Raw genomic sequence first — 25,218 nt, forward strand, 5'->3', positions numbered from 1 at the left:
AAATATAGAAGTACAGAGTGGCCGTTTGGGAATCGGGAGATCCTCGGTTTGATACCCGGCTCATCCTGGATTACTGTCAACGTGTCCTTGAAGCCCTAATTGCTCCCGATGAGCAGGTTGGTGCCGTGCGTGCGTGCGTGCGTGCGTGCGTGCGTATACGTGCGTGCGTGCGTGAGAGAGACAGAGAGAGAGAGGGAGGGAGAGAGAGAGAATCTAATGCAAATAAAGCACTTTGGATAAAGGTACTATACCAAATGCATTTTCTTTAATCTATTTTCCTGCAGACTGTATATTATTGTTGGCACTAATGGACACATTTAGTTTAGTTTTGCCAATTCTGGCTTATATTCCTCAGCTTTGGGTGACTTGGGTCAAGTCCACTTCACTCAGCTCATCACGTTTTGAATGGAGGACAAGAAAAATATATATACTGTTTGAGCTCATTACTCATTTTGAATGTCTGTCTTGGCCTCGGGACACCATCAACGAGTTTAGCAGAGACTCCACCTTTGCGAGCTTTGTGTACCAACGAGTTTTACACTCCCGATTTAAGAGGGAACGTGGAGGTATTTGCATCGTTCTCTCTCGTTCCAATTAATCTTTATTGCAGCTGCTGTGTGTCCAATGGGTTAGGGCAGCCTTTAGGCTACATTCGCTCCTTATAGTCACGAACAAATTATATACGTTTGTTGAGTTCAAAATCACTCAACTTCCTAAGCAATTCACCGTTGATATATTTCTGGTGGGGAAGAGCATGCGCAGCATACATATAACTTGGCTCTGGAATTTCCAGTCCATACAAGTAATCATCTGTCCACATGTCTGTTGTGGCTCCACAAGTATAAGGTGTTAGACATGGCCTGTTTAAATCTGTTTTCAGACTAGTGCATTTTCCCCGTGTGGCACAGGACATGTTGACGGCATGACAGGAGCAAGTCTTATCATTCAATTGGCCATTCATTGTCCCTGTGTCCACTGCCCACTAAACTCCATCCATTGTCTCTGTGTCCACTGCCCACTAAACTCCATCCATTGTCTCTGTGTCCACTGCCCACTAAACTCCATCCATTGTCTCTGTGTCCACTGCCCACTAAACTCCATCCATTGCCCCTGTGTCCACTGCCCACTAAACTCCATGCATTGTCCCTGTGTCCACTGCCCACTAAACTCCATTCATTGTCCCTGTGTCCACTGCCCACTAAACTCCATTCATTGTCCCTGTGTCCACTGCCCACTAAACTCCATTCATTGTCCCTGTGTCCACTGCCCACTAAACTCCATGCATTGTCCCTGTGTCCACTGCCCACTAAACTCCATTCATTGTCCCTGTGTCCACTGCCCACTAAACTCCATGCATTGTCCCTGTGTCCACTGCCCACTAAACTCCATCCATTGCCCCTGTGTCCACTGCCCACTAAACTCCATTCATTGTCCCTGTGTCCACTGCCCACTAAACTCCATCCATTGCCCCTGTGTCCACTGCCCACTAAACTCCATTCATTGCCCCTGTGTCCACTGCCCACTAAACTCCATTCAATGTCCCTGTGTCCACTGCCCACTAAACTCCATTCATTGTCCCCTGTGTCCACTGCCCACTAAACTCCATGCATTGCCCCTGTGTCCACTGCCCACTAAACTCCATGCATTGTCCCTGTGTCCACTGCCCACTAAACTCCATGCATTGCCCCTGTGTCCACTGCCCACTAAACTCCATGCATTGCCCCCTGTGTCCACTGCCCACTAAACTCCCGCTGAATAACTTTCGGAAAGGTCACAAATCCTTAGCACACACTTAAAATGCAGTTGTACTTGTTCAGAATGGCACTTTTACATTCATTTGGCACTCTGCTTGTCCACACATAGGACATTATAGTGTTTTAAACACCACTCTGTCTCTTTTGCCATGACCTCTGGTGTTTCATCAATTGAAAGGAGAGACATGCCCATTGTGCCTGCTTCAAATCAGAGGAGTGCGTGGCAGTCAGAGATTGCATTTCCAGAAGCTGTGCCGACTTTCTTACTGTCCTTGTCGATTATAACGATTCACCTCGCTAAAGAAAGCCTCCATCATGCCCTCAAGTCTTTCCTTTTCTCATTTTTTTTGCAGGCGGTCGAACACTGATGGTGCGTAACTAGAACATATCTATATAATGACACTATATGTATTGTCATTATATAGATATGTTCTAGTTACGTTCTTAGCTTACGCATGTTTCTTGATAAATGCATTTTACATATGTGATGTATTCCCATGTTTTTGTTCTTGCTTAATGTAAGTCGCTCTGGATTAAGAGCCTCTGCTAAATGCCTAAATTGTAATTGTAAATTGTGCGTGCACAGAGTGACTTGCACGTGACATTTGCTGACTATAAACTGTCCGAAAGACGTTAAACACGGTACAGACACATAATGCAAGAACAGACTATGTTTTTTTAGAACGTAATTAGCCTTTAACTAAGTCCCTCCCCAACCCATCCTTGTCCAATAGGCACGTTAGCAGCGAAGAAAGCTTGACCTGCATAGCAACCGTTGCTAAACTATTTGGATTGGCATTGGACAATCGCTTTTTGGGTTGGGATTTAGTGAAGGGCTAATTCCAACATAAGTTACTGGGGTTCATGTGATCAGTGACGTGCACATAACATCACAAAGGTCTACTTTTTGGCCTGCAGAGTACACCGACGTCACGTCACTGATCACATGACATGACCCCAAGTTCCAGACCAGTGGTTCCCAAATTAACACTCATTAGCCTGCGGACCCCCCCATTGGAAGTGCAATAATGTGGAGTTATATTGTTGAGGTTTGATTGAATGCCTATCAATTGCCTGTGATTTCTGTCTCTAAGGTAGGCCTATATTAATGACATAGTTCAATGTTGAAAATGAGTGGTATTCCCCTTGTGGTTTGTTTACTTCATTTCTCAGTTGTGTGGTGGTAGCATTGCTGCTTTTTATTTATTTATTTAATTCCGAATCAAACAGGTGTTCAGTAGCAAAGCATTTCTGTTGAACATGTAGCGTGTTGGCGCCCACACAAGCGGCATTTACCTAATGCATGACTGAGGCTTCTGGAGCACAGCGGAGCTCGCTGCATGAATCTATGCATGATGCTAGGATCAGTAAGGCCTCATACACACATATCAAACGAACATGCTGTGTTCCATCTGTGTTTCATGTGTTTCACGTGGTTTGACCAAACACTTGTGTTTGATGGGGGAGGGGGGCAATCAAACACAAGTGTTTGTTCAAACCATGTGACTTCCATTGGAAAAGCATTGAGGCGGCCATGAAACACAGACGGAACACCACATTTTCTTTTGATATGTGTGTATGAGGCCTCAGAGATGCCACCATCGTTCTTAAGAACGTATGCATGACCGTACCAATAGTTGGCAGACTGATGCCTGCCTGCGACATGTCTGCTCCTGGTAGGGGAATACAGACATGCAAGCTCGTGAATACATTTTCCAACAAAGTGCAATTTTTTAAAAGCTTTTCTCGTGTCCTGTGAACATAAAACCTCTTGAGCATACGTTTAGTGAAGAGGAAAGGATGTTCTGTGGCAGAAGCGGGCACGCATCTGTCATTATAGCACCATGGTTGGCAATTCAAAAATAGCAGATATACAAGCTCATAGCACGTCACTTCGTGCCACACTAGAGCTTGTAGATCTGCTATTTTTTTTTTAAAAGGTTGTGAAAATCTCTAACCCTAAACCTAACCGCAGTAAAACTATACCTAAACCTAACCTAACCCTAACCTCAGTAAAACTATGCCTGCCTGGGAGCTAATCAGAGACATGGTAAGGCGGGTCTATCCTCGAACGTTGGTGGGATTCCAAATCATGCACCTGTGGCGGGTCACGTTGTGTCACGTCTAATGCCACGATTCACGATACACACACACACACACACACACACACACACACACACACACACACACACACACACACTTTATCTGTACCCACCAAGGGGCCAGTGAGGCTATTCAACGTTGAAGCACTGGGCCCTAGTGGTAGGAGGAGGGACTACAGGCGGACCCGTGGATTCATGACCGGGAAACCCCGTGCAGCTGGGCTTTAACATTGAGCGCTCGGTTGCACTTCCGCATTTGACCACCACAATTTGGTGGTCAAATGCGGAAGTAGACGTTCTGAGACGGTACTTCCGGCAATCTTCCGGGTGCTTCAAAACGCCACTGAGCAACTTCCACTGACATGAATAGCTGGGGGGCAGAGCTTCGCGCCAGTTCAGTCTCTATCCTTTTACATACTCTATTGTACCCACTGACTGTGTTTTCCGTGCTGAGCTGGTTGTGGTGGTGCTGTTGTTTGTCCGTGAATGTTGTGTGAATTTTATGAAGCCATGCCCTTCTTATCTGGCTTTCTGGTTTGGGCTGCGGTGCATATACAAGTATAGCCTATGACATCTGCGTTGGGGTTCCGACACAGCCACTGTTTCCAGGAGGTTCATTCATCATCGTGGAGCTCACGTCATTATGGTTATATTTATGGCTATATTCCTAGTATGGGTGGCCCTTTAGCATTGCCATGTGTCATGCATGTCTCTTGATCTATAATGAATTGCCGTGCAGTGCAGTAGGCAGAGCTGGGCAGATGTTCCTTCCCTGTCGTGATTTATTATCTGATTTAACCCATTTTGACCTGAGATCAGATTCTAAAAATGTCTTCTACATCCTGACAGTTTTCTGAAAAAGCTGTTTCTATGTCAGTCGTTCTTCGATTTTTCAAAAATAGCAGACCTACAAGCTCGTAGCGCGCCACTCGGTGGCGCGCTATGAGCTTGTAGATCTGATATTTTTCAATAGCTAAAGCATAACATAATGCTAACACCAAAAGGGGTTCCCGCCCAAAATGGGTTAAATAAAGAGGATGAGCATGTGATTATTAAGATGATATGTCAAGATATCGCAGATGTCTCTTGGACATAAATTAGGACACATTACAGGAAGACGTGATTCTGAACGGCATGCCCATATTACAGTATGTGCAGCGTGATTCTGAGCAGCATGCCCGTATTACAGTATATGCAGCGTGATTCTGAGCAGCATGCCCATATTACAGTATGTGCAGCGTGATTCTGAGCAGCATGCCCATATTACAGTATATGCAGCGTGATTCTGAGCAGCATGCCCATATTACAGTATGTGCAGCGTGATTCTGAACGGCATGCCCATATTACAGTATGTGCAGCGTGATTCTGAGCAGCATGCCCATATTACAGTATGTGCAGCGTGATTCTGAGCGGCATGCCCATATTACAGTATGTGCAGCGTGATTCTGAGCGGCATGCCCATATTACAGTATGTGCAGCGTGATTCTGAGCGGCATGCCCATATTACAGTATGTGCAGCGTGATTCTGAACGGCATGCCCATATTACAGTATGTGCAGCGTGATTCTGAGCGGCATGCCCATATTACAGTATGTGCAGCGTGATTCTGAGCAGCATGCCCATATTACAGTATGTGCAGCGTGATTCTGAGCGGCATGCCCATATTACAGTATGTGCAGCGTGATTCTGAGCGGCATGCCCATATTACAGTATGTGCAGCGTGATTCTGAGCGGCATGCCCATATTACAGTATGTGTAGCGTGATTCTGAGCAGCATGCCCATATTACAGTATGTGTAGCGTGATTCTGAGCAGCATGCCCATATTACAGTATGTGTAGCGTGATTCTGAGCAGCATGCCCATATTACAGTATGTGTAGCGTGATTCTGAGCAGCATGCCCATATTACAGTATGTGTAGCGTGATTCTGAGCGGCATGCCCATATTACAGTATGTGTAGCGTGATTCTGAGCGGCATGCCCATATTACAGTATGTGTAGCGTGATTCTGAGCGGCATGCCCATATTACAGTATGTGTAGCGTGATTCTGAGCGGCATGCCCATATTACAGTATGTGCAGCTGAGTACTGAGTCAATCGGTTTCCACTTAAAGATGGAGTACTGTGCACTTTTTTTGAAAAAAAATCTTCCTCCTTATAATTAATTAATCCTAATAATACCTGATGATCATGTTTTAGGGTGGAATAAAATCACGGCACTCCATCTTTAATTTGTACGTTTCCGGTGCACGGTGATGGGCAAATTACTGAGGAACTAGAAATGAGTTTCAGTTGCTTTCCTGCTCTGAAAAAGTAACTGATTGCTGCATTATAATTATAAAATGAATTAGTGACTAGGGAAAGGAACTATTGCAGTAGTTTTCTTTTTCATCTTCTTTTATTTTTTATTTTAGCACAGTCGGAAACAAGACAACTTCAGAATGTCATCATTGTAAGCCTATACTGTAGCTATTGTAGCCATGCAGGAAAGCATAGTCTCAACACTCAAGCACATCTTTGTGGTATTGATCGTGTTTACTTACTGTGGTTGAATTTCTATTTGACTCCCGCTGGCATCAGTTGAAGCATCATTTTCGACCGGTTGACTGCATGTTTTTTTCTGACTGACTGAACCTTCTACATAATTTTAGAGCTGCTCGTTAATGATTCAACACTTGGCAGACCACATGCATGCTGTCCTCTCCCGTGTATTAAAAGTGTTGTTTACTGTGCGTGTGCGTGTGTGCGTGTGTGTGTGTGTGTGTGTGTGTGTGGGCGTGCATGTGGGACATGACTCACTGTATCCTGCCAGTGTGTACGTGTTCTTGTCTTAGGCCACATTTGGGTGTGTTTTTTTGGTATGAAATTAGTGTTGGGTATGAAATTAGTTCATTGGGGTCAGCTTGACAAATTGCGGACAAAAGTGGTGTCCCCGATTACATTTGATTGGAGTTTCATAAGGTTCGGGTAAGGAGATGTGGAATGAATATAAGTCGACGCAATGTTCCCAAAAGTCAGTCAGTCAGTCACAAAATTATGTCTGTGCCCTTGAGTGTGAAAATTACTATCTCATTACTTAACGGTGTGCATACGTTGGGCCGACATACTGGTACTAACAGTCCGACACATGCGTGGCTGGTTACGACATGGCTCCCGACATGCGTTCCCGTTAAAACTCATCCGTGGCTTCGTGTGCGTGCGTGCGAGCGAATGTGTCACAGGGTTTAGTGTGTGTGTGTGTGTGTGTGTGTGTGTGTGTGTGTGTTGTGTGTTGTGTGTTGTGTGTTGTGTGTTGTGTGTTGTGTGTTTGTGTGTTTGTGTGTGTGTGTGTGTGTGTGTGTGTGTGTGTGTGTGTGTGTGTGTGTGTGTGTGTGTGTGTGTGTGTGTGTGTGTGTGTGTGTGTGTGTGTGTGTGTGTGTGTGTGTGTGGTGGCAAACCAGGGGAAACAGCCAGGCCTATTCCCCACATAAGGAGGCTGGGGGAGGTAATAGAGGGAGTATATTACCCTGTACAGGTATTGCAGCCAATGGGAGCCTGGACATGGACGCACCTGCAGCCAGTAAGGCAATCAACAGAAGCTTTTAAATAGCCGACGCCCAAGCTGCCTGTTGAGTCAGTTTGGACTAATGGAGGAGTGAGCAAGCAGGAATCACTCTGTTCATGAGGAGGCTGGTAGGATGGACATTTCACAAGTGAGTACAAGATCTAACTCAAACCTTTGGACCCACTTGGATGTGCTGTGCGTGTATTGTGGCTCACCTGGTCTCGTTCTCTCTCCCTCCCTCCTAGGCCGACTGAACTCCACAAGGGAGAGCCTACAGCACTCTCCACCCCTGAATACAAGATAGTCACTAGCTCTCTCTCTGCTCTGCCCACAGGATTAAAAGCCCAAGCCCCAGACAGGAGGAACCCTGAGTTGATGTTTTGCCCCGTTTGCCCCTTTCCCTAACAAGTTAATAAAAGACACTTTGTTGATTCTGACTCTGAGCCTCTTATTTTATTGTGAATCTTGCCTGTTCTCCCCTGGGTTGCCACATTTGGTGGAGAATGTGGGTAGCCTCGGTCCGGCATTGACAGATTCACAATAAAATAAGAGGCTCAGAGTCAGAATCAACATAAAGTGTCTTTTATTAACTTGTTAGGGAAAGGGGCAAACGGGGCAAAACATCAACTCAGGGTTCCTCCTGTCTGGGGCTTGGGCTTTTAGTCCTGTGGGCAGAGCAGAGAGAGAGCTAGTGACTATCCTGTATTCAGGGGTGGAGAGTGCTGTAGGCTCTCCCTTGTGGAGTTCAGTCGGCCTAGGAGGGAGGGAGAGAGAACGAGACCAGGTGAGCCACAATACACGCACAGCCCATCCAAGTGGGTCCAAAGGTTTGAGTTAGATCTTGTACTCACTTGTGAAATGTCCATCCTACCAGCCTCCTCATGAACAGAGTGATTCCTGCTTGCTCACTCCTCCATTAGTCCAAACTGACTCAACAGGCAGCTTGGGCGTCGGCTATTTAAAAGCTTCTGTTGATTGCCTTACTGGCTGCAGGTGCGTCCATGTCCAGGCTCCCATTGGCTGCAATACCTGTACAGGGTAATATACTCCCTCTATTACCTCCCCCAGCCTCCTTATGTGGGGAATAGGCCTGGCTGTTTCCCCTGGTTTGCCACAGTGTGTGTGTGTGTGTGTGTGCCCAACATGCATCACAAGAGCTCAATATTATCAAGTGTATACCATCCACAGTTCTTTCTTGAACCACCCCCCACCCACCCTTCTCTCTCTCTCTGTGTTTGCAACTGTTGATGATGTGGAGTATCATGGGAGGTTTTCGTGTGTGTGTGTGTGTGTGTGTGTGTGCGCGTGCATGCGCATATCCGTGTGACATGTGCATATCCGTGTGACGTGTGCATTTGCTTGCAAGTTTGTGTCATGGGAGGTGAATTCTGCTCCCGTATGGACAGGGTAAGGCACGAACACAGCTGTATAGTTCACACTGGGGCCATTCGTGCTAAGAAATGCATGTACAGTAAGGCACTTTGGATGAAAGCGTGTGCCGTATGCCATGTGTGATAGTATGTAGTAGCCTATATTATAGGATCTCATGGGAGGTCAAGCCCAGTTTTTTTTTTCTTTTTGCTCACCATGATCTAGCTCAGTTGTAACTGAAGTGTCTACTGTGACCTGATTTAGTATGCATTACTAAAATGCCAGTAACTGCACCTCAGAAATTATTCAGCGATCATGACACGTAAGTAGTTCAAGAATGAGACATTTGTGGCACAGTCGGTAGTGCTGTCGCCTCACAGCTAGAAGGTCCTGGGTTCGATTCCCGCGGCTCGGGACGCTGTGGGCGCTGGCGACGTGTCCTCTCCTTCCGCGTCATCAGTGCCCATACCCGAGGCGGGGTTGGCGAAAGGGCTTTTCTGTGTGGAGTTTGCATGTTCTCCCCGTGTCCCCTAGGGTATAGGTACCCTCACAAAAAACATGCAGTAATCCTGGTCTCTAAACTGCCTCCCCCTGGCCAGCCGGGTGCCTGATGGAGGGGAAAGGAACTGTTTGGAATAACGTGTTCCTTCCACACGCTACGTCCAACCAGGGAAACTCCCCCCTGTCAGGTGTAAAGGAGCGACTTGGACACTCAGGCATGAAGGAAGCATGAGTTCAAGTCCGTTGCTCTCCCCATGTCCCCCATATATGGGGACTAGGTTGGCGGAGGGTGTGTAGAGCCCAGGATCACATTAGATAATTGACACAGGGGTGAAAAATGGGTTACAAAATCGTGGGATAAAAATTATATATAAAAAAAAAGAATGAGACATTTTTCCACAATTCAGCTCATCCATTTTCCACACAATGGTGCACCTTGCATTGCACACACAGCTCTCCAAAAAGCTGTAGCTGGTAGACCTGAATAACCAACAGACCTTGACCTGCAGTCTGGGAATTAGAACCAAAAGTTTCAAACAAAATACGTTTTTGTTTTCTGCCTCTGGTCTAAAACACTATCGTGGGCTGGCATACAGTAGTCCAAGCTTTGGGCTGTACATTTTGTTCATTTGATTCAACATCTCAACACTCAACCAGTGTTGTTTTTGGCAGCAAATTTCTATTTTAGTTTTAGTCCTAGTCTCTTGAATAGTTTTAATTTAGTTTTAGTCACATTTTAGTCACCCGAAATGTGTTATTGTTAGTCTAGTTTTAGTCGACTAAATGTCATAAGATTTTAATCGACTAAATCTACAGGTGATTTAGTCGATTAAAATGTGTTTTGGCGGGCCTTGATGCCGTCGTAATGACTGAATCTACACTTGCTGAAAATGATCGGCTGTAGATCGGCTATTTTCAGCATGCAACCAAGTGTAAAATGACTCATACTGGATCTCTTGTCCACTATAGTCCCTTCCTAACATTTTAGTCTAGTTTTTATCTGTTGACGAAATTGTCAATACATGTAGTCTTAATTTTAGTCATCATAGCTTAGTTTTCATTTAGTTTCCATTTAGTTTTCGTCAGTGAAAAAAGGTAGTCGACGAACATTTTTCGTCTTAGTTTTAGTCGACGAAATCAACACTGCACTCAACGTATAACTTAATCCCCCCCGTCTTTTTCCTCCCAGCTGAATCATCGTGTGGCGGCGTTGTCCAGGGTCTAAACGGCACCATCGAGTCCCCTGGGTTCCCTCACGGCTATCCCAACTACGCCAACTGCACCTGGCTGATAATAACGGGCGAGAGGAACCGGATCCAGCTGACCTTCGTCACGCTGGCACTGGAGGAAGACTTTGACATCGTGTCGGTCTACGACGGACAGCCGTCACCTGGCAACTTAAAGATGAGGTAAGGGAATGATTTACTTTATCGCTCTCTCTCTCTCTCTCTCTCTCTCTCTCTCTCTCTGTCACAGACAGAGTACATTCCTTAACCCATTTTGGGCGGGAACCCCTTTTGGTGTTAGCATTATGCTATGCTTTAGCTATTGAAAAATAGCAGATCTACAAGCTCATAGCGCGCCACCGAGTGGCGCGCTACGAGCTTGTAGGTCTGCTATTTTTGAGTGGTGTAAACCACTCCTACAACTGGCTTTGTTTGTCTGTCTGTCTGTCTGTCTGTCTGTCTGTGCAGAAAAAATGAGCATGGTTGCTACGGTCACCCAGTTCACCCGGGTGTGATTTCATTACGTCAGACATTACGTCAGACCACAGCTGATCAGGCTATATAAGACCTTACACCACTCAGTTCACACGGGTGTGATTTTTTTAAATCGAAGAACCACTGACATAGAAACATGGCTTTTTCTGAAAACTGTCAGGATGTAGAAGACATTTTTAGAATCTGATCTCAGGTCAGAATGGGTTAAAGATACCATTGCAGGGACATGGCACATGGAAAGGAGTACAGTATATTCAAGATGGATAGATCACTGTAAAGACCCTATATGCACTGAGATGAACACTGCACGATGGAATGCGTTTTCACACTCGGCGGGGGTGCCGTGGGGTCTTTTCCATTGCATCGTATGAGCAGGTTCAGGTTCTTGAGCAGCAACGTCTGCACGCACATTGCTGGCTGCTATCAGCGTGACCGTGTTCTCATAAGGGTCTATAGGCAGCAGGCTGACGTGATGAGGGATAGTGTTGACAGATGGGAAGATGGGCGAGGAACTGCAGAGCTGATCAGGGCCGCGGGAAGATATTTACAGTATAGCAGGTGCTGAACGCTTAGGAGGGGGTGGGCGCGCGCCGCAAACTGCGCGTGAAAATGAGTGTGAAAATGCATGTGCATTTTCACACATTTTCATGCGGAAAAGTGGCTTTTATACTTTCCCTCTCCACACGCAAGTTATATGAACAAACTGACAGCAATTAGCCAGGATACAGCGCCGATACGGTGATACAGCATGTTTATTAGGCCTAGTAACAGAAATCTGTTTTGAACATGTAAATAAAATGAATGCAGAATCCTGCACACAGCTAGGCTATGGCACAGAAACCCATTACGGGGAAAAAAGCATATTACACACAGTATATGTATGGCAACTAAGGCGCCGGTTATCAAAATATTCATTCTAAAAGCCTATTATTATTATTATTATTATTATTATTATTATTATTATTATTATTATTATTATTATTATTATTATTATTATTATTATTTTCCCCTCCTGTCCGAGTTGGCCACTTTTAACACCCTGAGCGGCATAAACGGAGGTCTCCGTCCTATCAAATAGTTACGCTCAGCGCTCAGGACGGAGATTAATCACAGGGCGGAACATTAATGATATCATAACCGAGTGCACCGCTCCACAGGCTGGGAGCGCCTGTTGGGCAACATTCGATGTCATTTCCGGTTGGGACGTCATCCAAAGTGGTCCCCCTCCATTTTAGTGGATGAGATCGAAAATCCTAAAACGTGAATAACTCTTCCGTCCAATTCTAACCAAAGATTATGTTTTTGACGGCCCACCGCGGTCCCGTCGCTAGTGGCGTTAGAAGTAATCATACCTCCCGTTGTTGTCGGTCGCCTCAGGGGTGTTTTTGCTACATCTGTCTACTTCAGCTACATCCAAGATGGTGCCTGGTGCACCTTCAAATGTGCTCCGTAGCTGCAAATCGCTGGGCGCCCTGGTTTAATAGTCCTAAATACCCCCGGGCGTTCAGGGTATAACACGCTGCTAAAAATCACTGGATTTTTAATACAGCAAAAAAGACATGGTTGAAAAAGGTAGCTTTTCACTACAATCCTACTCTGATTCAACGTCTACTGAAATACATTGCATTTTCATTCACTGAGAATTCTTTGCGCTGTTTAGGATTTTAGGAGTGGTGAGAAAAGTTAGACAGCGTGAAACAACATAAAAGTGATTATGCTAGCATCCAGGGTACGGAATGTTGCAAGCTGATCACAAGACACATCTGCTATAACCTCCCACGTCTTTCACTGATTCCACCTGGAGCCATCTCTGCCTTGTACTAGTACATACTGTACTAAACAGTTAAGTGTGTGTGTGTGCGTGTGCGTGTGCGTGTGCGTGTGCGCGTTACATGTGTAAAGCTTTATAAGCCTGTAGCTCTTGGTTTTAGCTAATGTATGCATTTTGCAAACATGCTAAGGATTTTTGCTGACTTCGTCAGCAGAAATCTTGGTAGCCATTTCATTCTTCTTTTAATATAATATAATATGGCCCCTTCTCCATCTCTTAAAAAAACAACAACGCTGCACTTCACTCTATGGACTCTACATAGCGGTATTATACATTATGTTTCTGTGTGCAGTGCCTATCGGCAAGTGACACAAAAATATTCTGACCGTTAAGCTATATTTTATTGACACAATGTGTCTCCTGCAGTTGACCCTTCGTACCTATTGGGAGCAGTGGGCAGCCTGACCAGTGGCTGAGGTCCTGCTCTAAGGTCAATGCCAGGGTCAGGAGTATAGGTCTGGCCTTGGCCGTGTCTCAGCGGTCCAGGCACCTTGGCTGGTAATCCAGTCTGGCAGTGTGCCGCGGGTTCGACTCCCGATCCCGACGGCCTTTACTGCATGTCTTCCCCCCATCTCTCTCCCCATTTCCTGTCAGCCTACTGTCTGTCCCTCCATAAAAAATATAAAAATAAAGGCGAAAGCCACAAAAAAAAACATTAAAAAAAAGGAGTATAGGTCTAATGTAGTTTCCATTTAGTTTCCGTCAGTGACGAACATTTTTTGTCTTGGTTTTAGTCGACGAAATAAACACTGCTACACTATAGAGACTGTACCAGCTGTACCAGCCCCGCCCCCACTGTTCATTTCAATGGAAGTTGCTCAGTGGCATGTTGAAGCCCCCGGGGAAGAACTCTTTACATTTGCATCTTCATTTTTAAAAATTGACTACAAACATTCGGTGGTCAAAAGGCTGAAGTGCTAACGAGCACTCTGTGTTTTAAACCCCAGCATGCGCAGCGTTTACTCGGGCTAAATGCCCGCCTGCACTTCCAGCTTTGACCAGTAGTAGGGCCGGTGGCTCCAATGTTGGCCAGCCGCCCTGGGGGGCTTGGATGAAACCCACATTATCCCGACGCAGCTGCCAGTAACCACTGAGCCACTGTGCCGTTTAAATGAAGTTATGCTTTATTGATCCATTGGATCCAGTTAATCCTCTTTGTTATCCTCCAATGTACATTAAACCAAACGTTGTTTCAGGTCATCATCATTTTTGGAGTATCTGTACTTGTAGCAGAAGGAGGGAGACCCGCACACTGCCACTTGCTGGTTCAAGAGCTTTTTATTTCATGTCAAATTGTGCAGTCAAGAGTATCTGTGCTTGAATTGAGGTTGTTTGTTTATTGAAGTTCATGACTCACTCCATTATTGAAGTTCATGACTCACTCCATTCCATTTCACAGATAAATATTATACTTCTGAAAACGCGTTGTCATGACTGGAATACTTTTTTGTTCAAACCTTTATCTGTACTTTCAGTGAAGGTGTTGAGGGTCAACAGGACAAGCAAAAACAACAGTGCAATGAATAGTGAATGAATATAAAGAGTTCAGGACAGTACAAGTCTCTGAGTGGGGATGTCTCACGCACGCACGCACGCACGCACGCACGCACGCACGCACGCACGCACGCACGCACGCACGCACGCACGCACGCACGCACGCACGCACGCACGCACGCACGCACACACACACACACACACACACACACACACACACACACACACACACACACACACACACACACACACACACACACACACACACACACACACACACACACACACACACACACACACACACACACACACACACACACACACACACACACACACACACCTGTGTCCTGCTCAATTGTTGTAAATAGCCCTTACCCGTTTGAAGATAGCCTATTATTGATGTCCCGTTGGCGCGACACGCACGTTCGCACGACCCTTCGCTGCTGGGATTGTGTGACCTGCGTAATGGAGGCGACGTGAGGTAACTGAATTCGATAGGCAACCAACTGTGGTGTAATGTGGCATACCGTGATGTCACTGTGTGTAGTAATGTGGCATACCGTGATGTCACTGTGTGTAGTAATGTGGCATACCGTGATGTCACTGTGTGTAGTAATGTGGCATACCGTGATGTCACTGTGTGTAGTAATGTGGCATACCGTGATGTCACTGTGTGTAGTAATGTGGCATACCGTGATGTCACTGTGTGTAGTAATGTGGCATACCGTGATGTCACTGTGTGTAGTAATGTGGCATACCGTGATGTCACTGTGTGTAGTAATGTGGCATACCGTGATGTCACTGTGTGTAGTAATGTGGCATACCGTGATGTCACTGTGTGTAGTAATGTGGCATACCGTGATGTCACTGTGTGTAGTAATGTGGCATACCGTGATGTCACTGTGTGTAGTAATGTGGCATACCGTGATGTCACTGTGTGTAGTAATGTGGCATACCGTGATGTCACTGTGTGTAGTAATGTGGCATACCGTGATGTCACTGTGTGTAGTAATGTGGCATACCGTGATGTCACTGTGTGTAGTAATGTGGCATACCGTGATGTCACTGTGTGTAGTAATGTGGCATACCGTGATGTCACTGTGTGTAGTAATGTGGCATACCGTGATGTCACTGTGTGTAGTAATGTGGCATACCGTGATGTCACTGTGTGTAGTAATGTGGCATACCGTGATGTCACTGTGTGTAGTAATGTGGCATACCGTGATGTCACTGTGTGTAGTAATGTGGCATACCGTGATGTCACTGTGTGTAGTAATGTGGCATACCGTGATGTCACTGTGTGTAGTAATGTGGCATACCGTGATGTCACTGTGTGTAGTAATGTGGCATACCGTGATGTCACTGTGTGTAGTAATGTGGCATACCGTGATGTCACTGTGTGTAGTAATGTGGCATACCGTGATGTCACTGTGTGTAGTAATGTGGCATACCGTGATGTCACTGTGTGTAGTAATGTGGCATACCGTGATGTCACTGTGTGTAGTAATGTGGCATACCGTGATGTCACTGTGTGTAGTAATGTGGCATACCGTGATGTCACTGTGTGTAGTAATGGTGCTGAGGGGTGCCCCATTAAATTAGCTACTTGCTTCCCGTCATGCATCTGTATGACAACATGCATTTCACGGCGTGACACGCGTGTCGATAACATGATGGCGATATTGCACAGGAAACTGTGACCCATTACATGGGTTACTTGCTTCCCGGCATGCATCTGTATGCCAACATGCACTTCACTGCGTGACATGTGCGTGTCACGTGGTCTGCGGTAGGGGTAGCCAATCAGAGGAAGAAAATGGTGACGTGATTCTAGGAGGTGATTTAAGTATATTCAGATAGCACAAGCTCTTTGGTGCTTATACGCGCAGAAGACTTCTGCACAATTTGACTTTTCTTGAACCAGCAAGTGGCAGTGTGTGGGTCTCCCTCCTTCTCCTACAAGTACAGATACTCCAAAAATGATGATGACCTGAAACAACTTTTGGTTTAATGTACATTGGAGGATAACACAGAGGATTAACTGGATCCAATGGATCAATAAAGCATAACTTCATTTAAACGGCACAGTGGCTCAGTGGTTACTGGCAGCTGCGTCGGAATAAGGTGGGTTTCATCCAAGGCCCCAGAGTGGCTGGCCAACATTGAAGCCAATAAAAAGTCCATATAAGGGTATTCCCAGGCGTGATGTTTCAGTGCGATCTAGCCCTTTAGGTTAGATAGATTTAAAGGCATATCACTTGGCATCTACTTAGTCTCAGTTTAATTATTTTCATGTATTTCATTTATTTATTTATTTCGAACATATTAAAACATAAATGAACAGACAAAGGAAATAAAGGAAGAACTAGATTTAAAATAGTTTAAAGTTTAGTTAAAAACGTATCGAGTCCTACCCCTTCTTTGTGCATCAGTCTTTCTGCCACAGTATTTACACACTCGCATTTTAGCGAGGTCAAAACGAAAAGCAAGTTTTCATGAACAAAAGATATTCAACCATATACAAGACAGTATAGATCTACATACATGTATACACACACGAACACATGCGTACACTGTACCCAGCTATTCTATCCTATATATATTTATTATATCTTTTTTTTAAACTTATTCCATGTTTCACATTGTTTCAACAAAACAATTATTATGACAAAGTTTTGGAAATATTAGCCAATGCATACAGTTGCTGGCTAGTGGCCAGAACTCAGATAAATCCCTCCCACTGCGTCGGAGATGGACGATCCAAAACAGTGTGTCATGGAGATTCTACTCTACGTCATCCCATAGGAACGCATTGTAAAAGGCTGTGGGGATTTCACTATTTTACCCTCTTTATAATAAAGTAAATAAATAACGTTATTGATTAGCATGACCAACGACATGTCTGCTTACTCTGCTATACACTTGCTATTTTTTGTAAATAATCCGCCTGCCATTTTTGTTCTCGTATCGATAGGGAAACAGAGTTTGTATTTGTATGGTACTGGCTTGGGGGCGTGTCCATCACAACCAGGCTGTTTCAGCCAGCGGATCAGCTAGCCCAAGATGAATGGTGTTCTCTGGGTGTGACCAAGGGGCCAGTGAGGCGCTCCAACGTTGAAGCTCTGGGCCCTAGTGGTAAGAGGAAGGACTGCAGGCGGACCCGTGCACGGACACGTAGGACCATCACTCCCTACGTCACCCATACGTCGCAACTTCGCAACTTCATCGAAATGAATAGCTTGGGGGCGGGGCTAGTGCTCCAGTTCGGTCTCTATCTATTTATATACTCTATGGGTGTGACTAGTGAAATGACTCGGTGTCTTATGGAGGTTCTTTTCCCTCCCTATCCCACCTCTCTATTCTTGTGTTGACATGATTAATAGTGGACAGGTAGACGATTAGCCTATATATGTTTTTCCATTATTTTTTTTTATGGAATGAGAGTTAACGAAAGCACTGCAGACTGCAGTGACAGCCTGATTTGCGACGGTCGGGCAGCACAATGTGTGATGATGATGACATGACGTCTGCTGCTTGACAAAAAGCAGAATAAAATACAGAACATTACATTACTATGGTATCGCAAACTGCTACATGATCCAAGTGGGGAGGATTGTGTGTAGGCTACTGTCACCCCCGGGACCGGTTGTGTGTTGAAGTGTGATCAGTGAATGCTGATCAGCACGTAGTGCAATTTTATAAGTGGAGGAAGTCAAGGTCGGTATTTTTGTGCATACTGTTTAGTTTGAATGCAGTGTATGGAGTCGCGAATGGAGTGATGTTCTGTGACTTGTCGTACGGAGCTGCATGGGATTTAATAGGGAACGCAGCCTCCCCCGTGGCCCTTGCTTTATGTCTCTTCTACTTCACAGCAGCAGCTAATATAGCCTAGAAACAAATCATTTGCAATGCATAAAGCATCAACAATATGCCTGTAAACAACAACAACACCCTCTCAACCAGAATATATTATGACTGAGATGTCATTTTTCTGGTTTTATCAGTTTTTGTATTGACCTGCACCTTCGTTTGAACTGTACCTATTCTGTACAATTAATCAATCGTGAACTGAATACTGTCCATAGCAGAGGTGCGCTGTGGCGACGACACAACGAAATTGTGAAATTGCGCCATCTAGTGTTCTGCTTATAACTGCAACTGTCTTTCATTTTTTCTAAATCGTTTTTTTTAACTGGACATCCTTAGGGGGTCTTTGAAAGATAATAAGATATGCATCATTATTTTTTTAAAGGAAATGTCCCTGCTTCCCACCCTTTAAAGAAAACCACAAAGGCCTAACCTTGCCTGCAGCAAAGCACGGCCCTGACACCGCCTAGAGGGCTACAATTATGGGTAAAAGTGGCAAACATTTTGTGATTATGAGAAGTGTATGACTCATGTGAAGGTGGAAAAGTGGATGGTTGCCTAGCCAGAACCATGAGCGATGTTTGTAGCAAGTTGGGAGAGAATTGGATAACTGCTTGGCTCTGAGTTAGTAGTGCACATGCATACAGGCTGAAAGAATAAATCTCATGAGGCCCCCTGACTGTGTGGGGCCCCAGGCGGCCGCCTAACCTTGCCTACAGCGAAGCACGGCCCTACAGGCTACAATATGGGGATAAATTGACAAACATTTTGTGATTGTGAGGAGTGGAGACACATGTGACGGTGGAAAAGTGGATGGTTGCCTAGCCAGAACCATGAGCGATTTGTTGGGAGAGTACTTGGGAGAAAATTGGATAACTGCTTGGCTTGTAGGCCGCATACAAACTACAAAGAGCTGCCGGGATACATGCTTCAATTAGGTAGCACGATTTTTGGGTTGGGGTTAAAGCAGCACTATGTAACTATTTTTTAGGATTAAAATGTCTTTTTTCCCAATCTGTTTGGTAGAGTATGTTAATACAATAACGTATAATTGTCACGCAATTATCCCAGAGCAACAGCACTGCTTGATCCTCCCACGAACCAGAACTCTGGTTTAATTGTAACTCCTCAGCAGGGCCGGAATGAGATTTGAGAACCTTGTCTAAGTCCAAGCCGTAACATATGGAAACACAACACCATGAAATGCTGCGTTACACAGAGCACAGCATGCCTCGCTTAGTTCCTGTAGTCAAAAAGTGCCATTCTTCTCTTCCTCTCTTTTTGTCTTTTCCACATTCTGTATTTATTTAGCACCGACTGTCCTCTCATCTCTACAATATGGTCCTCCTGTCTGTATGTTTGTAGTTTACCCACTTGCTTCTCAGAGAAGCTAACTTCAGGAATTATTGCGAGGTGTTTGTTTCGGTATGCACAATGACCATGTGTTTTCGAGTGGTGTGTGTGTGTGTGTGTGTGTGTGTGTGTGTGTGTGTGTGTGTGTGTGTGTGTGTGTGTGTGTGTGTGTGTGTGTGTGTGTGTGTGTGTGTGTGTGTGTGTGTGTGTGTGTGTGTGTGTGTGTGTGTGTGTGTGTGTGTGTGTGTGTGTGTGTGTGTGTGTGTGTGTGTGTGTGTGTGTGTGTGTTATGAGCACGGAAGTACCGTTTTTTCACCAGTACAGTACCACTTCAGACTGGTCTGATTTTTTAATTTATTTGTATCGTCCTGCAGTCAACAATGTAGCCCAAACATCAGTTGTGGTCTAGAGACAGAGAGTATGTATGTGGCATTGAGATAGAGTATTGTCAGTGAATAAATGCACCTACTTTTGGGTCTCTTTCATGCAGTACAACTCTTTTGCAAAGCTTACAAATCACCTACGTGATCCATGTCTCTGTTTGTATCTGGTTAAAACCAACATATTTAAGAACAGACAGACAGAGCTGCTGCTCTGAGTAATCCAGGCTGCAACTGAGGAAGGTCAAAACATAATGTGAGTTGCACATTAAAGTTTACTGGGAGAAGCAGAGTTCCACAATAAAGTTTACTGGGAGCAGCAGACATATTCTTATTACGTATCTGTTTTGTCCTGCACCAGTGTTCACATGGATGTGCATAACAATTCCTTTTGACTTTTAATACCAACATTACCACAGAGACGCACTAGCAAGGTAACCAAATGATTTAATCTGGCCAAGGTGGACAAGCACTTCTTTTGTGACACAATCTCCTCCTAATTAGATAACTGAGGCTGAGGCTTTCGCAACCGTCCAAGTTCAATGACGCAAAACCTAGATTCATTTCTCTCTTACCAGAACATGACACACAAATATCTTGGCGAAACCAAACTTTGAATTTTGTGAACCTCTACACCCCTAAGGAATGTCTTGTCATACATACAGACTAGTACAAAGCCATTTCACTTGCAGCCTTGAGTGGAGAAATTGAAAACCGGCATGATGATTTGGCTCATCTTCCTTTAAAGGTAGGCTATATTCAGGGATTTCACCTAATTCAAATATCACTTCTTTTTTGTTTTGTTGTGATAATCCTCCCTACTATAGAGTGTGCTGACCATATAAAGAGTTCATCCCTGTCCCCAGTTAACCCCTGGGGTCAAAAAACCATAGGTTTTGTTTTTGGCTAGGTGGCCCAGCCTTCATCCAATCATAATGAATTGCATTTTTATGAATTGCATTTTTATAGCGCTTTTCCAAGTGCTCAAAGCGCTTTACAATGGTTCATTCATTCATACATTGGGAGGTGAAGCGGCGAACAGTCGACGCCAGCGTCCTCACTTCCCACATTCACACACCAATGGTGGCGAGCTCACACCGACCAACTCATTGGAGGCAATGTAGGGTTCAGTGTCTTGCCCAAGGACACTTCGACATGTGGACAGGAGGAGCCAGGATTCGAAACGCCGACCCAGGGATCATTGGACGACCTGCTCTATACCTCCTGAGCCACAGCCGCCCACAATCAGGATGGAGAGGGGCCTTCCGCCAATCAAGATGGAGTGGGGGCGGGGCTTGGTGTGCGTGCTGTTGGCCTGTCGCGTGCCCCCCCCCCCCACTGTAGTACGTGCATGTGTACATCTTGTTACCGGGGGCGGACCGGAGCGTTTTCCAAATCACCCAAATCACCAATGCTCCTTTAATGCCGTATGTTCAGAATGTACGAAAAAAGTACAAAGACATGCACATCCAACCCCAACTTGGGCAGGTGCTGAGCGGTGAGTAGTAGTATGCACAGATAAAGAAAAGAAGGTACTCGCACACTGTGGGCTCGTGAAGTGCCTTTATTTGCACACAAAAAATTGACTGTGACGTTTCGAGCGCAATGCTCTTCCTCAGACTCAGTATGTATGTTCAGAATGAGTATGTTCTGAGTATGTTCAGAATGTCTCATGTCATTGTGGGTGAATGGCAATGAGCAGCTTTTTCAACATGCCGGCCTTCAGCTATACTGTATAAGTCTAGTAGAAACTAAACCTATACAGTGTTCATTCACAAGGCCCCAGGCCCAAGTGCCTGCCTGTTGAATGTACTGTCTGTAAGCGGCTCTTGCTGGAAGAGGAAGCTAGGAGACAGATATATGATGAGAGAAACATCTGCCTTCCTGCATTTAGCTACAAGGAAGGAGCTGGCAAATGGAATAGGCAGTTTCACAAGTAATTTTCACAAAGCTATGCAGTTACTTGTTACAGGTTTTTCCAACCTGCATAAAAGTTAGATTCATTATAGATTATACATTCATCTTGAAATCTTGCTTGCAGTCATTTCTGTGGCTGGTCCTTCCACAAGATTGAATCTGTTTAATATTATGTGCGTTGTATATTATGTGCCATGATGCTGCCATAACAAAGCAGTGGGTAAAATGACGCCACTTTCATCTTCTCTCAGTCTCAATTCAATTCCATTCAATTTACTCCAGTGGGTGCTTTGTAGGCATAACACAGAAATGCAGTATGCTGGCAAAGCAAAAGACGGATAAATACTGCAAATCACATTCAATAGAGAACAATTTTCATGTATCTAGCCAGAAAAACAAAAAAATAGAGAAAGGACAAATAGATAAACACTGCATTTGGGAGCGAGGGCAACCTCCAAAAGTGGTATAAGGATTAAAAGAGATCAAGGAGATATATTTATTGAGGCTATGTTAAAATGACCTAATGAATATCATTCTCTCTCGAATCATGGCAGTGAAACTATAGCTAACCGCTTTCCTTGTATATTGTCCTTGCTAAAGTATGGTATCAGGATACGTACAGTTGGAGGCCATCGATATTGTCCTTTTCTTTTTGCTGAGGTTTGCGTGATCTGCGCAAAAGGACAGTTAACCCATTTTGGGCGGGAACCCCTTTTGGTGTTTTAAACATTATGTTATAATTTAGCTATTGAAAAATAGCAGATCTACAAGCTCATAGCGCGCCACCGAGTGGCGCGCTACGAGCTTGTAGGTCTGCTATTTTTGAAAAATCGTGAAAATATTTATTTCAGAAAACTGGAGGATTTAGAAGGATTTTTAATTTTGAGGTCAGGCCTAAATGGGTCAAATGATAAGGGACAATATCGGTGGCACCCAACTGTATCATATCATGACTCCTGTATCAGGATAGTGTGCGTCATGAGTTATACGGTACCTGCCAATTCCCAGCTCTAACCTCTGTATTTTGCATTTTCCCTTTCACTCCCTCTCTTTTTCTCCCAGTCTGTCTCTTGTTCTCTCTGTCAAAGGTCGGCGGTATTTAACAGTCATCATCTCATTACGTCTCTCTTCACACCCTTTTAATGAACTCCCCCAGGATACGCTCTCTCTGTGTGTGTGTGTGTGTGTGTGTGTGTGTGTGTGTGTGTGTGTGTGTGTGTGTGTGTGTGTGTGTGTGTGTGTGTGTGTGTGTGTGTGTGTGTGTGTGTGTGTGTGTGTGTGTGTGTGTGTGTGTGTGTGTGTGTGCGCACGCGTGCGCGCGCAGATGATTTTGACATACGGCACAGTATGTGTTCAAAATGAAAGCTAACCTTTGTGCAGTATTTGTGCTAATATGCACATTCATTCATCTGCTCGGACAGACGGACTACTTTTCATTCATTTACATTCACGTTGCGTCTGCGTAGCGGGGATCTGGAACAATCATTGTTACTGGGCACGGACAAGCCCGTGGTACAACATTTATTTATTTATGAACTGCGCACGGTAACTCACTAAACTGCAAACGGTTGACATGAAATCATGGTTTGACGAGTGGCTTTGAGTGAAGGTTACGTGTGTAACCTCAGTGTTTTGAGTTGCTGAATACCTATTTTTGTTTATTTTGTTTATTTACAAACATTTCAAACTGTTGGGTTTTGTTTAAAATAACGTGATGAACTGAGTTGTTTTTCTGGTTGAATTTCTTCAATATAATCATTGAAACTGAGTTGACAAGTGTCTATGGTGTTTTATTTCTTGGTGTAAAAGGGTTTGCATTTTAAGTCCAGTGTCGGTTTCACCAGTGGTTAACCCAGATGAGGAAGAACTCATAAAAAAGGAGAATATTATCTTCTCTGGTAGACAGGAGTCTACCTGGCACCCCTAAAAATAACCATTTAACTGCGGAAACCGTTACAGTGCACACACGTGTGTGTGCTTGTGTGCCCATTGATGTAGATAATTATATGATGTACAGGGATTAAGATATTATGCATGAGTACAGTTAATCAAAGTAATTAACAGAGCTCTATAGTCAATAAGCTCTCATCTTGCAGAGACACACCCACACATGTGTGCCAATTCTTGTACGCACGCACACATGAATAAAATTTAGATTTTACATGATATCAGCTTTTCACAAACACACACACGCGCACACGCACACGCACACGCACACGCACACGCACACGCACACGCACACACACACACACACACACACACACACACACACACACACACAGTGGATTTTAAAGAGCAGGTCAGAAAGAACAGATGTCGGGCGGCTGTGGCTCAGGAGGTAGAGCAGGTCGTCCAATGATCCCTGGGTCGGTGGTTCGAATCCCGGCTCCTCCTGTCCACATGTCGAAGTGTCCTTGGGCAAGACACTGAACCCTACATTGCCGCCAATGAGTCGGTCGGTGTGAGCTTGCCACCATTGGTGTGTGAATGTGGGAAGTGAGGACGCTGGCGTCGACTGTTCGCCGCTTCACCTCCCAATGTATGAATGAATGAACCATTGTAAAGCGCTTTGAGCACTTGGAAAAGCGCTATAAAAATGCGCTTATTATTATTATTAATTAATTTCTGTTGTTTGATGTACTATTGTGCAGAGAACTCTTCTGTAATCCATATTACCTGCGCATATTATACAATTTGCAATGAATGCTGGATTAGTGTGTATTCTGTGTAAGACATTTTTGTATTTTATATTTTTAAATAAGCAACATTATATGTTTTATAGTGTATCAAATCGGACTATGAATGTACACTACAGTACTCATATGTATGTCGTATGTACTACAGTACATGATGATGTGTGTAAAATAAGATAAATAATGTGTCAACCATGATGTTATTGACCCAGGGCTGGATTAGCACCTCTGAGGTCCCCTGGGCACTGAAGCTCGAAGGGTCCCCCTTGCTCGCATGCACGCACAATTATGGCATTTTTGTGCATTTGTTTGGCGTTTGTTGGCATTGTATTGGCAGTTTTATTGGCCTGTTCCCAGCCGCCTCCCCAGCCCCAAATTGACAGCCAGGCAGTAACAAACAATTTATTTTTAATTTGACCCACATAGTAAGCAAATGGGTGAGAGAACCCGCCAGTGCAAGTGTATTTCAGTGTTACATTTTTTGTTGTCGAGCCACCTGATACACTTGTGCAGAATGTAAGAAAAGCACACAATTGCACTTTCCAGCTGCCTTCTCACCAACAATAAAACACTCATTTTGAAAAAAAAAGATTAGACATAATTTATTTCATTCAGATTAGTGGGTGGAAATCTCTGTGGAGCAAAAAAGGATTTGTAGGTCCCCCTGATGCCCAAAGTGCCCATAATAGATCC

General features: G+C 44.6%; 1 protein-coding gene across 1 annotated transcript in view; it reads left to right on the forward strand.

Annotated features, from left to right (window-relative positions):
- Positions 1-9,083: 9,083 nt before the first annotated feature.
- LOC306919635 (CUB and sushi domain-containing protein 1-like) overlaps positions 9,084-25,218 on the forward strand; it is a gene marked incomplete at its 5' end in the record, with an annotated part of 687,041 nt that continues 670,906 nt past the window's right edge. Inside the window, 2 exon segments of the mRNA XM_079496199.1 lie at positions 9,084-9,090; positions 10,459-10,678. Of these exon segments, the coding sequence (XP_079352325.1) occupies positions 9,084-9,090; positions 10,459-10,678 (227 nt within the window).

Source organism: Electrona antarctica (assembly GCF_951216825.1).
Source record: "Electrona antarctica genome assembly, chromosome: 3".
NCBI lineage: Eukaryota > Metazoa > Chordata > Actinopteri > Myctophiformes > Myctophidae > Electrona > Electrona antarctica.